Raw genomic sequence first — 16,327 nt, 5'->3', positions numbered from 1 at the left:
CTTTCAAAGAGAAAACATTTCTTAACATATAACAAATACAATGTATAGCAAATACATTTACTGGTTTACAAATATTTACATCGAAAAAGAAAAGAAAGAAAAAATAATCATAATAATAAATAAATAAGAAAGAAAAAAAAGAAAATTCTTCAAATTTTTCAATCCTCTTAATGTCACAGCCTTCAGCCACTGATTGCGTGACCAGTTAACAAACATAGATTGCAAAGAATCATCATAGTCATAAAAGAATTTAAGAACAAGAAATAAACCAAAATAAAAAAGAATCCACATTTAACAACAGGCCACTCATGCTACATGGTTGTATGGCAGAGTTTTTTTTATAAACTGTGTAAGTGCAATGCGGATTGCAGTTCGATTACTCGTGATTAAAATGGTCCAGATTTCAGATTCAAAACGATCACAAGTCAATTGCAATAAATTACTAAAATAGCGTTCACGCAATCCATTTAAAGCAGGACAATTTACTACTAAATGTATCAGGGTTTCTGTTTGTTTTTTGTTTTGGCAAAATCGACAAAATCGGTGTTCTTTAGAGATTATACCTCGTCTGGCAAGGATTTGATTTGTTAAGTGCAAATTTAGACGTGTTCTTAGCATTTCAACGCGGACGAAATTTGATGGACACTTCAAGAGGTAACAAGCCATTTGCTTATACTTTTTTGGTGGAAAAAGATTCAAGTCATAGTCCGCATAGTTAGAGCATAATTGATAAGTTGTAATCCAATCATGCCAATACATTTTTTTCTTTGCTTTATCAGGGTTACTTAACAACAGCTCAATTGAAACGTCAGCTTCCACCAACCATCCCAAAATGCCCTTTACCCACTCCTTGGGGAAGGCATCATGCGATGAGCGCATATAAATTGCTAACGTTCTCAAAATATTTGGCTTTTCAAAACCAAGTAGACATTTCCGATAAAAATTACACATTTTCCACACCACTACTGCAGACAATGAAATTAGTCCCAACTTGTACCTTAGAAGGCACATCGGAGTGCACTTAGGTAAGGAAAAGATTGCCTTCCAGAATTTACCCTCCAGTAAATCCCAAACGTCCCTTCGCCGTGGCTGGAAGGTTTCAGCTCCATAGGAAACAATCGGGACAACTTTCTGATTATAAAATGTAACTATATGAGCTGTAGTGAATTTGCCAAATCTGTACAAAATTATTCTTGCCTGTGATGTTAACTTCAAGATTTTTGCACTTAATGTGTCAAAATAAATTTGATTTTTCACAGTACCGGAAAAGGGTAGGCCCAGATATTTATAACTGTGGACAAGTTTTAAGGGCGAGTTCTTCAAAACCCATTGATAATTGCCCATTTTTTTGTCTTTTCTCTTTTGGCAGATCACTATTTGTGTTTTGCTGACATTAATTGTGAGAATATTCTTGTCAACATACGTCTGCAGTTTAATTAACAAGTTCTGAAGACCTTGCGGTGTTTGCGATATTAAAACCAGGTCGTCGGCATAAAGCAGCCATATGATTTTTTGCGTGCCTAGTTTAGGAGCGTCTGAGACTGCTTCTTCAAAGGCACTACCGATGTCTAGCAAGAAGAGATTAAATAAAGTAGATGCTAAGATGCACCCTTGCTTAAGGCCCCTTAAAGTGTCAATATTTGCCGAAAGAATACCTTCAATGGACAACCTAACTTGCATGGATGTATTTGAATGTAACATCTTAATTATTGTTAACACTGATGACGGGCAGCCATAGTTTTGCAACTTTTGGAATAATAGTGCTCTGTCTACCGAGTCAAAAGCTGACCGAAAGTCCACAAAAACTATGGCATAATGGTTGATTTAAGTGGGCATATTTAGATTTAATCATGTTCAGCATTATCAAGTTTACAGAGGTCCCTAGGCCCGCCACAAACCCAGTTTGAAAAGGATCTCTTTTAAAGGAGACCGCTGACCATCTGGTTAATTCTTGCAAAATAATGTGGCTGTATAATTTACCAGGCGCATCTAATAATGCAATCGGTCTATAATTCTCAGGTAGAGAGCGGTCACCTTTTTTATGGATCGGTACAATGAGAGAATGTTTCCATGACAGAGGGATTTCCTGGGTGACATTAATGTTCACAAATATCTGATATAAGATCGATGTCCACAAGACTGGATGTTGCTTGAAAGTTTTGTTCGACAGGCCATCAGGTCCAGGAGCTCTAGATAGGCTAATTTTGTTGATAAAATAGAATATGTCGGCTTTGGAAATGTTAATATGAAACGATTGTTGAGGCAGTGTGTTGTCTAATTTCACGGAGTTAGGCGGAAGCGCATACATTTTGGAAAAATAGCTAAGCCAGATTGCTTCCGGCACACCCTGAGTTTGTGACAATATTTGGATCGGAGATAAGGTATTAGTTATTACTTTCCAAATTTGCGTCACATTGCTGTTACGAGTCAGCATTAGCATTTGCTCACCATCACGCTGAAACAGTTTACTACGATGCTGTCGCCGCCAGTTTCTATATGTGATCTTAACTTTATTGAGTGCTTCAAACCTCCTACACAAAGGCAATTTTAGTGCCTCCCTTTTTCGAAGTCGATATTCAGTTTTTTTGTTTCTGGTTTCCAGATCGAACATATGTAAGTGCTTCGACACCATGGGCGTGCACATTTAAGTGTTGGAGAAGTGTTGCATAAGGTCATAGTAAGGAACAGAATTGACTTGGGAGCTGTTTCGTGAGTGACAAAAGGCTGTGCGCAAAGAATCATCAAATTTCCCAAGGCTGGTTTCATTCCAATTTAGGCGGTTTAAAGAATTGGATACCGTCATATGCCCCTGGTCAGTTATAGAAGGAATCTTTAAAAGAGAAACATCAACTGCCCATTCAATAGAGAGAATGCAATGGTCACTATCCGAGTTATGCTCAATTTTGAAGGATTTGATTTTAGAGAACAGCCTATCGTCAACATAGATATAATCAATTGAGGCTTTTTTCCACCCCTGCTGCCACGTATAGGCCATTCCACCAGTATCAAATTTGCTTCCATTCAGCATACAAAACCCTCTGGAGAGCATTAAGTTCTCCCACAACCTTTGCCTGATGTTTTCTTGCAATATATTGCCCTGTAAACAGTGTAAATTTAGATCTCCAGCAACAATAGAATGCTTGATATTAGGTGCTAATATGATGAAGTCTAACATAGTGGATATATCAAGTAAAAAATTTCGCATCTCAATGCCTTTGGGGTTCCAGTATAAGTTAATAATCGCATACAAGGTCTTTGCTAACAATATAATTGTCAGTTGTGAAAAGGAATTTGGAGCAAGTGAGAAAATAATTCTTATTTGTGAGGATAGTTTAGCGGCAGTCAAAAGGCCAGACGTAGGCCGACCCATCACACCTTTAATTGTTGGTAGAAAGTGTAAACCATGGTTATCCCATAAAGGGGCAGATAAAAGCCAGGTTTCTTGCAAAAGGATCACATCGTACTTTGAGAGAGGGTCTTGTGTATTGTTAATTAAATGACGATAGCCGCGAGTATTCCAAGACACTAGAGTTATGGTCCGAGCTTTATTGACCTTGCATGGAAGTTAGCTTCTGCAATCACAATTACAACAGCATTGGTTCGAGGTGACCACAGCGGTGTTATTCTCAATAAATCTTTGTGCCTTGTTAAGTTCATTAGACGCCGACTTTATCCAGGATTCTGCACAAAGAGGGCCATTGGTTGGAGTCAAAGGACCTAATAGTAATATGAATCCAAGATCTAGTAATTGGGCTTTGGCGTCCCATATCAGATTCCTAATAACACGGGACGTCAGCCAGATACAAGCTGTACTCACTACATTATCATTGAAAAACTCCACCTGAGCAATGTCGGCCGATCCAATATCTTGTAGCATAGGAATATCAGAAAACACCTGTAGGATGCTGTGTCTATTAAGTACATACTGAGGAAATGGAGCAGGTCGACAGCCCAACACTAGAGCAATATTGGATTCTTTATCTGTTTTTGTTTTCAGTATGGATTTTATCAGAGGTTTATTAGGGACTAAAATTGAGTTAGTAGGACCAGATTGTTTTGTTTTAGATCGTAAGGAATTTATTAGCAAAGCAATTTCTGCTTCCTGACTTGGAAGCGGTGAATCCGCTGATGATGTCATTTTATCATCAGCACATTTAAACGTAACAATACGTTCAGATACCTGAGGAGTAGAAGTTGTTGATACTGCAGATTCAAGTATGGGAGCTTTGAGAGTCGATAAAGTTGTGAAAGCACTCATATAGGCATCAACTTCGTTTCTAATTTCTAATCGTCTTCTTGCTAGCATCTGTTGCTCACAGCCAGCAGAAGAAGACAGTGAAGGTGTAGAAGGTTGAGTCAAGGTGCAACTATTACTGATTTCCCTGATAGCGCCCTGGGGTTTCACACATTCTATATTTATTGTATTAGAGGAAGACTCGGATTTAGACCCAACTGGCTGTTCTGATTGTGATGGTTGGATTTCAGAATGAGCTTGCCGCTTTTCAGCGAGTTCGTAATTTTGAACAGCCTGCACTAGATGATCTAATGGCGCATAGGGTTCAGCTGCAACAAGATTTTTATCAGCACAATCGAGCTTGAGTTTACGCAGCTGATTCAGATGCGCATATTTTTTGGTAATAACACATGAAGTTTTCTGGGCCTGTTTTTTCGGTAAAGTAAGCATATTAAAAAATGATTTAGAGCTTGCTGAGGTAGGTATTTCTGTATTTTTAATGTTCTTAGCTTTTTTAGATAGAGCAGACTGCATAATTTGCGTTTTTTTGGTTGGTTCCTTATTGGTCAGACAAGTCTTAGAGCCCGAGATGGAGGATTTTTTTTTGGAGAATATTTTGAATGGAGCTTGAGGGGGTTCAGTTGGCGTCACGTCTTAAACATCCTCAATAACTTCTGTAGTTGCCGCTCTAATGATTTGACCAATATAAGGAAGTGAGCACAGGATTCCAGAATTGTCCACAGTGATTGGGGACAAAGGATCAACTCCTTGTTGATCCAAGCTCACATTAGCCACTGAATTATGTGACATTATTAGCGGTACAGGGTTAGGAACAGAGGTTAAATCAACCACAAGGTTAGGAGCTGAAGTTAAATCCACCACCGGAGGACCAACCACAGGGTTAGGAGCTGAAGTTAGATCCACCGCCGGCGGAAACATGATGGGCGATAAACACTGATCAACTGTCAACCCTGAGTTCCAAGGATTTGCCTTTAAATTCAAGACTTGACTAGCCCAGATTATTTCCTGTTTGGCTTGCCAAGCCAGCACTGATAGTAATTGCGTGCTTTGTACATCCAGTTTGGAGTTCAATGTGTTAAATAGAGTCGTCAAGGTTTGCATTGTTAGGTTCATAGCACCCAGTGTTAGTTCCAACACTTTAGAGATGTTTGAGCAAGGAGGAATTTGACTCACTGGGGAAAATTTACGTGGAGTGGGATGAATAAAAGAAGAGGTTAAATTTGATCTAGTGCAACCCCCAGCCGAGAATAGTTTAGGTGAAAAGGACAGACCTCCCAATGTTTGATTTAACAAAAAGTCAGAATCAGGGGGAGACAGATCGATAAGCGCCATTTCCTCTGGACATTTCGTGACCTCAAAGCTATGTTTCGAGGGTGGGTAGTAAGCCACAGAATCACTTCTTAACACTGTGCTGTCAGAGAGTGAGACATGCACAGTAGAGCCACACACTTCTTGTGTTTGATTGGAGATTTTGGGGCTCTCTTGCCTAACAATTTGAGAGGACTGTGAGATGGATTTAGAATTTACACAGTCCGGGTAAAAAAATCTAATATCTTTCAGGTTTGAAACATTTTTTTGTCTAGATGTGGTAGTATCACGAGAGGTTACTCGTTTTTTAATTTTGGATACAAGGGGAACCACAGGCCCGGCCCCTGTAGCTCGCGGAGTCGAGACACAGGGGACGGCCTGAACATGTAATTCGCTCGCATGCAATGGTACAGAAACCATTAGGGGCAATGCTTTTTTCACGCCCGAGTCATTTACACACGTGGTAATAACACCTGTGGTTATATTCGTATTCGGGTTCACACCACTTGTTTTGGCGAACAGTTTAGGCAAGGGCGGCATCCCAGTGCGCAAGTTATAAATGTTACGTTTCATGCCAATGCTTCAATGCAAAGTGAGCAGAGTTGTTATAAACCACCAGAATTACAAGGTTTTTGTAGTCTTGAGAAATATATAGTGCTAGGTGCAGCCACCTAACAATATTGTCAAAATAAAATCACTCACTTCTCAGAGAAGCCCCTCGCTTTGCTCGCGCCGCTGCGGCGAAGCGGCAAAGGGGGACTTCACGGGGCTTCACCGGTGCGCGCACGAGTTCTATTTTATAGGCACGCCCACACTAGTCTGACAAAGTGCCTATAAGTAAATAGAAACCACAGTTAACACACGTATAATATAATATATGTATATATATATCCCCAAGTCCATATACAGCAAGTCAATGCTACCACGGTCTTCACCTTGTGGTCAAAAGAGTCCAACAATAGCCAAGGAAACAAATCCAAATGGAGAGCGCAGCAGAGCAGCGGGCAAAGCGGGACTTCACGGGGCTTCACCGGTGCGCGCACGAGTTCTATTTTATAGGCACGCCCACACTAGTCTGACAAAGTGCCTTGTGGTCAAAAGAGTCCAACGATATCCAAGGAAACAAATCCAAATGGAGAGCGCAGCAGAGCAGCGGGCAAAGCGGGACTTCACGGGGCTTCACACATCTAACAAAATTCCCCGACGATGGCAACAGAGTTGTGCTGCCAAGTGGCTCCAGGTCATGCGACGTTCAGCAAGTCCTGGCTTTTCATAATGGCCATTTAAAATCGGATACTGTAGATATGGAATACCATTATAAATGTCGTCCTACAAGTTACAGTGGCCCCCATACAGAGGTTTAAAGTGACACATTAAGGATATGGACCAGCTATCACACTACAACAACCTGGTGTTGCATATTCGCTTAGATACAGCACCGACTATGCCAGGTTTATTTCGGGCAGTTGTCCACCAGACCCTTAAACCAAAAGGTTGCAAAGTGCCTTTGTTCCCTTTACCGGCAACCTCCCTCACTCCTCCCCTATCACATCTTACATAATTGAAGCTATAGACACCCCAAGCATAATTCAATCTGTTATGGTCTGACTGTAAACCTCACTTCCTCTGGGTGTCTTCTCATAGGACAGTAGCCTTTGGGAAGGGTGAGTGGGCTCTTCTGAAAATCAGGGCTTCATAAAGGATTATGCATGGCACATAGGCTTTCTTCACCATTGCTGCATACTTCAAGCTGCAACGTACCTCCGCCCCCAGATTCTTCCATATTTTAAGGGAAGTACATCATGTCCTCTCTCGCATTGCAGCTTACTTCAAGAAACCCTGCACCACTTGGCCTCCCTAATCCAGCCCTCTGTATGTCTACCTGCAGCCCCCCTATACAGCATGCTCCCAGGTAGGCTTTCTGCTGCTCCCAGAGCCCCTTTCTTGCCTGACTGCAGCATCTAGTCTGACCAATACACGGCTGAAGTTCTCCTCATCCTCCTGGTTTCAGCCCCCTATGGCCACTTCCCTCGTTCATCATACTTCTCGGTGTAATGTGCTAGGTATACCTCCGGGACCTGGTTGTTTCTGGTCACATGAGGCTCTAGTCCGGCCGGTTTCTTGAAGTAGGCAAAGCGGTCCTGAGGCGCAGGAGCTTTGTAAGGGTGCAGGATCAGCTGTTCCCAGCCAGCACTCAAGAGACGAACTTCCGACCTCAGGCTGGAAGAGGTCTGTCCCTGTTTGGCAGTTATTTTCACTTTGCATTTCCAGCCCAATGAAAGGCACAGTGGTCTGAAAACACGTTATTAAAAAGTCTTTAACCAGAACATTTGAAATGGGAAGGAATTAGAAGCGGATGGCTGCAGACACCAGTGGCTCAGCAATTTGGAGTAGTTATTGTTTTGTTTGTGGGATGTCCTTCAGATATCAAAAATATTCAGTGATAGAAATGGGACGGCACATAAGGCTCCATGCTATGTTAAAAAAAATTGCTAGAAGCAGTGGTTGTTATGCATTTATTTTCTTTTGCTGTGCTCTTTGAATAATACAGTTGTAAAATGTGTTTTAGGCTTCCAATAAGAGATATATGTACTGGAACGAAGACGGTATGTGGTCACTAGGCATTAAATGCCAACATTGTGAGTCCCTAAGCGATTCTGTTTGCAGTATACAGTTTTGTTTTTTTCAAGACTAACTATGGAAGTCTATAGAGTAGCGCAAATAAGTCAACAATAGCTTGTGGATATTGGGAGCCGGGAGGATAGCTCAGGGGACAACGTGTTTGTCTTTGAAGCAAGGCAACATAGAGCTACACAGGACCGAGTCTCGGTCCTGCGCTTAGAGACTGGTGTCCGGTAGAAAGCGGGTTATAAAAGATGAATTACTGCAAATGTTCGATTACCACACAAAGAAATGTTTGACGTTTCCAAATGTGTGGGTCACTCGGAGGACCTTTGCTAGATGTGCTGTTGATTGTTTAGAGAGATTTCAGTAAATGAAAGACAAGCACTGGCAAAAACAACAAGTTTGACTTTTGTGTAGGTGTGGATAAAGCATTTTTTATGCCCTGCAATATTGGTCCAAAATGTTCATAAAATGGCAACAACTGGCAAACCGTGTTAGCACCTGGCCATTTTATGTCAGTACTTTCCAAATGCCTATACAAGAGCCAAAACTGTTGGCTTTGCCAATGCTCGTTTAACAGGAATTCAGTGCAAGAATACACATATTGCTTAAAAAAAAAAAAAAAAATTCAAGTGGCTGAAGACACAATTGTTTCAAGACATTTGTATTACTCCAGCTGCAATTAAGCAATTAGCTTTTAGCAGAATACTTAAAATGTGAGAGTATGCAATAGGTAATTTGAGCTAACAAACACTCACGCCACAGCACCAACCTATAGCCATCAGGAGACTCAAATGGCCTATTCTGCCCTCACATTTCAAGTTGATGGGCTTGATAAAAAAATATATATATATCAGGAGAGCGTTAGACAGGGGACTTTATGTGGGTTGGAGTCGTATATAAACCTTAAAACACAATGTCTAGGAGAAGCTCTGCTGCCCAGTTTTGGGACTTGCTCAATGTGTACAAATCCAGGCTATACAACTTGAGCTGGGTATTGCTTCATTGAAAGTGCAATTGTACATTAGAAGGAGTATTTTCTACTTGAAAATGCGTTATTGTACAGATTACCCTGTGATGAGAATGTTTGGTAAAATGTTCAACAGTAACAATTGCCTGTGTGGATTTAGGAAGGAACGAGAGAACTTTAATGCAACCATAGAGTGGCAGCCAGAGGAGGATGGAATTTTGAGTTGGATGGTACCAGCGGTGTAATATCGAGTACATAGCATCAAAATATACATATCGACAATACGTTTTTCAAGCGTTCCCATTACATAAAACACAAACTTATTTGTGTGTAGTAGTACCATAGTATCGCTGGGTATAGTTATTTTGCGAAAACTAAACCAGCTCCAAGTACTAGCTATAATTGGGGCCAGACTCTGTATATCCCAAGAAAAGAGGATATGTACAAAGTGTCATCAGGTTATTGAAACTGGTAGTCATGTATTGACACAGTATTCTAGGTTGATGGGTCTGTACTGTAAGGGTTAAACCAATTTGTATCCAATACGAAAAACGTAGAAATGATGCCTTTTGATCATATTGTATGGAGGGTACTTTGATCATATCACCAGCAGCCTTGATAGATGTATGGTGTCAGTTTGAAAGGCAGTTAAGGGAATAGAAATTGTATGCTGTCTTTTTATGAAGGTATTTTTTTTAGGGTGAAGAATGTGATTTCGTTAATTTTAGTAAATAATAGTTTGAAATGTCATCTATGAAATTGTTTTTTGTCACTGCGTGAAAAGTATTTTACTTAAGCACACAATTAAAAAAGAAGGGTTTTTTTTTAAACTCACCCCACCTTTTGATGGTGAGAATGCATCAAAACTAAAGTGGCATCCACAAAAGCACAGGGCTAACTTAAAGGTAGACCAATTGGGATAGGTGTTCCGTTTGCCATAGGTGATCAAACGGGGGTAAAATGTTTACCCTCAACACACTGCCTTTGTCCCTCGTCACAGTTCGTCTGTCTCCCGTCTTCACTTTCATTGCCAATAGTTTGGGCGAACACCTAATCACCAAAAATAAAACATACAAATAGTCTTTTATCGGTGAAAAGAGGCTACTGCCTAAAACTGAGAGCAAAATGATAAAAAAGATTATGAGCCGTACTAAAAACCTTGGATCACAAAATCTAGGCGTGCGCGTTAGTCAGACAATGAACATATAGATAATGAAAGTTGATTATTGATTGCAACCGTTTTTTATACTGTCAATTATAAAGTTAACGAAAACAGATTCTGTTTATATTACAAGGATTTTATAATGCTGCAGCAATGGTTTTACGTTATGGTAGTGTAGTCCAATGTTTCCTCCTGGGCGCTATATATAGAAGTGCCGCGACTGCTGTATGCCTAAATACTTCGCTCCAGCCCCTCAATTTCTGTCCTCAGACTCTCGCCTCATTCACCCATTTCTTGGTGCCGATTAAGCCCACATGCCAACAATGTACCACAATTTGAAATACTAACAATTTCATTCACCGTGTATTTAATTTATCTACAACTCGTGCAATGCACTTTAATTACATTTAGTGGTAGTAACAGAAAAAACTTGTATGAAATCCAAAATGTGTCTAAATAGCTTTTGAACTGTACCATCCCTAACATAAGCCTCCCAAGCGCTTACTACTGCAAGGCCCTGCCCCACCACTTTTCAACCCTGGTCTGCTTTTATAAGGGCAGTCTTTTTTCACGACAGCCACAGGAGCCTTCTCACCCTCTGCTGCGCTGCAGGCTGCCTTTAGGCTTAGATAGGCGTCGGCTCCCCCGGCTGCCGTAAGCCCGTTCTCAGCTCCGCTCATGGATCGTCCCCTGTCGCAACGAAGCGCAAAATGGCGGATTTACGACTGTGTCGTCATAACAACAGGACGGGGAGAGAGCGGGGGCCTGAACACAGTGAAAGGACAACGCTGCAGTGTACTCTCTAGCTTAACAAATTGAGTACAAATCCTGTGTGAAGTTTGGGAAAGTGTGGAGTGTTGGAAAGTGTGGAGTGTTGTACTGTGCTGTGCTACCCCAAACGCAGGGTTCTGTAAACTCTACGTAACGGCCCGCGTAGACTTCCAATTTGCCCTGGTACCCAAATGTCGGGGTGGGAATGTGGTTCTGTTAACTCCACGATTTTTTCTACGGTTGTGGAAAGTATAAGAAGCGAACGTATGGACTAGCATGAACCCGGGCAGTCTGAAAACAATCTAGAAATATTAAGAGAATGTGGAGGAACTGCCCCATAGCGATGGACTGAACCGTACCAGAACCTTTGCTTTCCCACGCAGTCTGCCGAATATAAAACAAGACAGGGTTATTTTAGTTTTAGGGTATCGGCATACCTGCCTACATTTGAAAATCAAAATTCCTCAGATGTATGCCCCGCCCACGGCCACACAAAGCTCCGCCCATGTTCACATGGCTTCGCCCACATGTCAAAAAGGTAAACTGTTATGATGTGACGTCAGAAATTTGCAGTGCAAATTGAAATATGCATATTTCATTAAATTGCCTTTTCACAACCACCCACATTGCATAGGCCTTCCATAAAATCACCACGTTAAAATGTGCACGTGTAAATTCCAAGAACCAATACAAAGGTTTTCCCTGAATTTTGCAGTACCGAAATTGGACATTTCACCTTAGTTGTTTTTCATCAGGTTATTTAGTGCAGTGGTGAGGTGTCCAGACTTCAAACCTGATGGCTGTGGTTCAATGTGGCTGAGTCCACCCTAACCTGGGCAGAAAGAACAAAAGCAAAGGAAATGTGCGTTTGCATTGAAAGTCGGCAAAAAAGAATGAAAGGTGAAGCAAAAGAAACGCGCGTTATTTTGCTTCACCTGCATTCTTTTTGCCAATGTGCTGGAAACATTGCTGCAGAGATAAAGCCACACTCCAGCAGGGAGTCCATGGCAGTGCAGTCCTGCAAGCATAACAAAACAAAAAAAAGCAATCAGTGAAAGCTGTCCCCCACCAAAATTCTGGAGATTCCATGGTCTTTCCCAGAGACCCGGAGAAATGGTTAAAATTCTTTGGTCTCCGGGAAAAATCTGGAGGTTAGGCAGGTATGGGTCTCGGTATTGGCCCTCGGTCTAAGGTTCCCGTAATATTTTTATCAAGCAAATCTGGGACATCCTAAAACCTTTGGGCCACTAAGCAAGCTATGAGCCGTGAGCTCATAGCTTGGGTAGGGGATCCTGGCCTCTTAAAACGCATTTTTGCAGTCATCTTGGTGAATTCCGAACTTTCTACAATCTACTTTTTAATTGTGAGGTTGCAAATTTCTTCCAGTGCTTAGTATTGATAGAAATAGTTAAGAATTCTGATTTTCAATGTAACAGAAAGTCATAATTCTATTAAAGACAAGGAGGTCGAAGGTGCTCGACTCTCAAATTTACTTCTCAAGTAGCATCATTAAACAATAAACATAACACATGTTAATAAACTATAATATCCATATGTTTGTAGTCCTTAGTGTTATTGGTCCATCCAAACATGTGACCTTTGTTATCCAATCGTCTGTCCATCCCTATAAATCCTGCCCACCATTTTAACAACTCCTCTTTCTTTCACTGCTCCTTTCAAACTGAAGTGCCCCAACCGTTAAACTCTGATTGAACTGTTCTTCTATATGATAATCATGAACCCGTTGGCTTGTTGTTATATGTCATGGAGCCTGCAACAGAAACCATATTTCAGACATCTGGTCTAAGCGGGTGGGTAATCGTCCTACAGATAAGCACATGTGTCTAATCTCTTTGCATCATGACATTACATTGAATCATCACATTAAATATTCAATAATTGGATTACTCCGGTGGGATAATCCTTCGCCTCGGTGTCTTTAATAGAATTATGACTTTCTGTAACATATGTGTTGAAAATCAGAATTCTAGACACAGCGGCTCAGATTATGCATTATGCTTGTTCAAAGCTTACTTACCACCAACGTTGCCACTTTTTCTAATGGCTTGAAATAAAACGTTTTGAAGGTTGGTTGGTTCCACCAGTATGCTGCCTTCATAATGTCATCCAGTCTGGCTCCCGCATAAAAGGTCTTTGAGGTCATTGCACATCTCATTGAATGGGCCGCATCACAATCATTATCGACGCTCACTTGGGACATAGCCCATCTAATCCATCTTGCTAGTGCAGCCGAAGCTACTGCCCCAAAGGGTTTCCTTAAGGCAATGAGTAATTGGGTTACCAATGCTGTTCGAAGATCTCTTGTCTGTATGCCGATATACATCTCACTGCACATAATTTAGGGTAATCAGGGAATGATTCATATGATACAGATCTCAAATTTGTTTTTGTTCTTCACGTGATGTGAAATGTTATTCCCCATGGGGGCAAGGATTTCCTATTGACCTCTAACCCTCTCACATCCCATACTCTCTTACATGGCAGTAAACATAAAAGCATAGCCACCTTTCTTGTTAAATCACTCTAGTCTGGTCAATATGTGAACATTCTTAGGACCATATCTATGTCCCACACCTGGTCGTACTTTTCCTTCGGAAGTCAGATTAGTTTAACACCCTTCAGTAGTCTACATATTAATGGATGCTCTCCCACTGACAGCCCTTTTATCTTTGGGTGTGCCGCTGATATTGCTGAGCGGGCTGTGCTGCCAATTGTGCCAGGAAATTGGCTACGTGTACCACATCTGTTCCAGAGGGATGTGCGTTTGTTTCCATGCACCAGTTATGCCAGGTTGACCAAGAAGACCTGTATGCCTTCCTGGTGCCCAGGATTCCTCAATGATATGTTCAGCCTTGTCCGATAATCCTGGCCTAGACAAGGATCCCCTGAAATTGCCCAAGCATTGTAACTGAGGCTGCCTATCTTCACCATTGGGTGTCCTGTCATTATTCCTGGCAGGGCCCCAACACCCCAGGCATGCAGTACAGGCAATGAGAGTAGCTGGCTGGCGCAGGAACAGGCTGCTGCCTGTGTATGCAACTGAGTGCCACTTCCAAACCAAAATGGCCACCAGCTGTCCTGCACTGCAAGATCCTTGGTGGTCTAGTGGTGTAGGGTGCAGCCCAAGGCTATATAAGCCCCACCCTGGCCCACACCCAGCGCTTAGCATTTTCCCCGGCTGTGGAGATAGTGTAACGCTTCCTGTCCACAGGATTCCACGTGCCTTACGGCTGCCTTAGCATCGCCTCTCTGATCAAAGCTCTTGAGCTGCTCCTGAGCCGCTCCGATGAGGAAACTGCATCTGCTCCACAGAGGATAAGTCATCCGGTCCTTCTCAGCATGCGGTATGCACTCTGTCATCTACGAGCCAGGAGACAAAGCATGCGTTAAACTCCAACTGCAATCCAAGCCCTTCGGCACCACCCGCATTCCAACTTACCTGTAATCGGAGATCTGTGCCCTCTGTTTTCACTCCTGCTGATCCTTTGTTCAAGGCACCAGCCGTCAGCTGTTCTAGGAGACAGAAGGATATTGCAACATTAATAAACAAACTTGCGCACTGAGAGACATAAGCGCATTTGCTACTCTTCACCTATGTCCCTCGCTATTGGCTGAAACCTCAAAAGAGCTATCGGATTGTTGTGGGACATCCCTAACAAATCTGGGAACCATGCTTGTCCCCTCCATTCTGGAGTTATCAGAACCATGGATACTTGTCTCCTCACCTGTGCCAGCATTCTCACTATCATTGCAAAGGGTGGTAACGCATATTCTGTGCTTGGACCACAATGTTGCAGGAAAGCGTCTATCGCTTCCGCCTTTGGGTCTGGTCTCCAACTGAAGAACCGAGCAATTTGTCTGTTCAATCTCGACGCAAATAGGTCTGTCCGGCATAGACCCCATCTTGCCATTAATTTCTCGAAAACCCTCTTGTTCAGCTTCCAATCACTGGCATCTCTGAGGAATTTGGAATTCCAGTCGGCTACTTCGTTCTGGCGACTTGGAAGATATTCTGCCGTCACTGACACCTCCCTCTGCAGGCAAAGGTGCCAAAACCCCTTCGCTAACAATGCTAGCATTTTGTACTGCAGATACATTGTCCATCCTGAGGAGAACACAGCAGCATGCTCTCTCCTGCGTCCAGCCTTTCAGTGCGAATGAACCTGGTAGGAGCTGCATGTAGTTTATGTGAAGGCTCAGTTCCTCCTCTGACAATCTGCCCCCTGTCGACAGATCTCCACATCGGGCTCCCCATCCCCACCTGCTGGCATCGGATTCTATCACCAGGTCGGGGGATGAGCCAAATATTGCTTTACCATTCCATACATCCATGTGATGTAGCCACCACTCCAGCTCCTCCTTTGCATCTTGTGTTACGGGTATTCTTTGTTCGTAAGAAATGCCCCTCTTGAGATGTATCTTTAATCTTTGGAGAGCACTGTAGTGTAGCAGTCCTTGGAAAATCTCCTCCTGAATTGAAGATGTCAGGCGTCCCGCCAGTCTCGCTATCTCTCTTAACGACATCATCTCTTTCGCTAGCGTGTTCCTTATCTCTTTTTTGATGTCGTTTACCTTGTTCAAGGGAAGACTCACCGTCTCTTTCACCGTATCTATCATGAAACCCAGAAACCCTCTGTTCTGCTCTGGGTATAGGATAGATTTTTCCCAATTCACCAGGAACTTCAGTTTCAGAAGATCTATAGTGTTGTTCACTTGTTCCCAGCTTAGCAGTCTGTCCTGGCACATTAAACATATGTCATCCATCATAAATGATCAGCCTGATCCCTTGTTCTCTCAGGAAGGTTAGCCCGAAGAGTAGGCATGTAAATTCCCATATCTGACCCTTTCATTGGAATTTCAGAAATTCCTGTTGTTCTGCAGCAATGGCTATAGTCAGATATGCATTCTTGAGGTCTTTTCTGACTAGCCAGTCCTCTTGATTTAAAATGTATCCCAGGTGGTGTATGCCCTCCAAAAGTGTCTGTATACCAAAACAGTTTAATTCCCTTTTTGAAAAAACATTTTTAATTGTGTTTCAGTCCATAAGAACTTTTCACAAAAGTTAAGAAATCATAAAATAACAATATTTACATCTTATACAATATCAAATGCCCTAAAAATAACAATTCATTATTCATCTACAACATCTTGCAATTATTACTGCAGCTCACTAACAAAACAAATATCTATTTACTTAGACCATGTTTCTATTGTC

General features: G+C 42.0%; 1 protein-coding gene across 2 annotated transcripts in view; it reads right to left on the bottom strand.

The window, feature by feature from the left end:
• The window catches only part of E4F1 (E4F transcription factor 1), a 1,100,649-nt gene extending 1,089,624 nt beyond the window's left edge, over positions 1–11,025 (bottom strand). The window contains exon 1 of one of the 2 annotated variants that reach the window (XM_069647347.1): positions 10,916–11,025. In XM_069647347.1, the coding sequence (XP_069503448.1) occupies positions 10,916–11,000 (85 nt within the window). In that variant the 5' untranslated portion in view covers positions 11,001–11,025. The remainder of the gene's footprint in view (positions 1–10,915) is intronic. The other variant, XM_069647348.1, reaches the window with a different exon arrangement.
• Positions 11,026–16,327: the final 5,302 nt, after the last annotated feature.

The sequence above is a fragment of the Ambystoma mexicanum genome, chromosome 2q (genome assembly GCF_040938575.1).
Source record: "Ambystoma mexicanum isolate Mex_15411 chromosome 2q, UKY_AmexF1_1, whole genome shotgun sequence".
Lineage (NCBI taxonomy): Eukaryota > Metazoa > Chordata > Amphibia > Caudata > Ambystomatidae > Ambystoma > Ambystoma mexicanum.
Note: the sequence above shows the minus strand (reverse complement) of the source record. Positions and strands in the feature narration are given on the sequence as shown.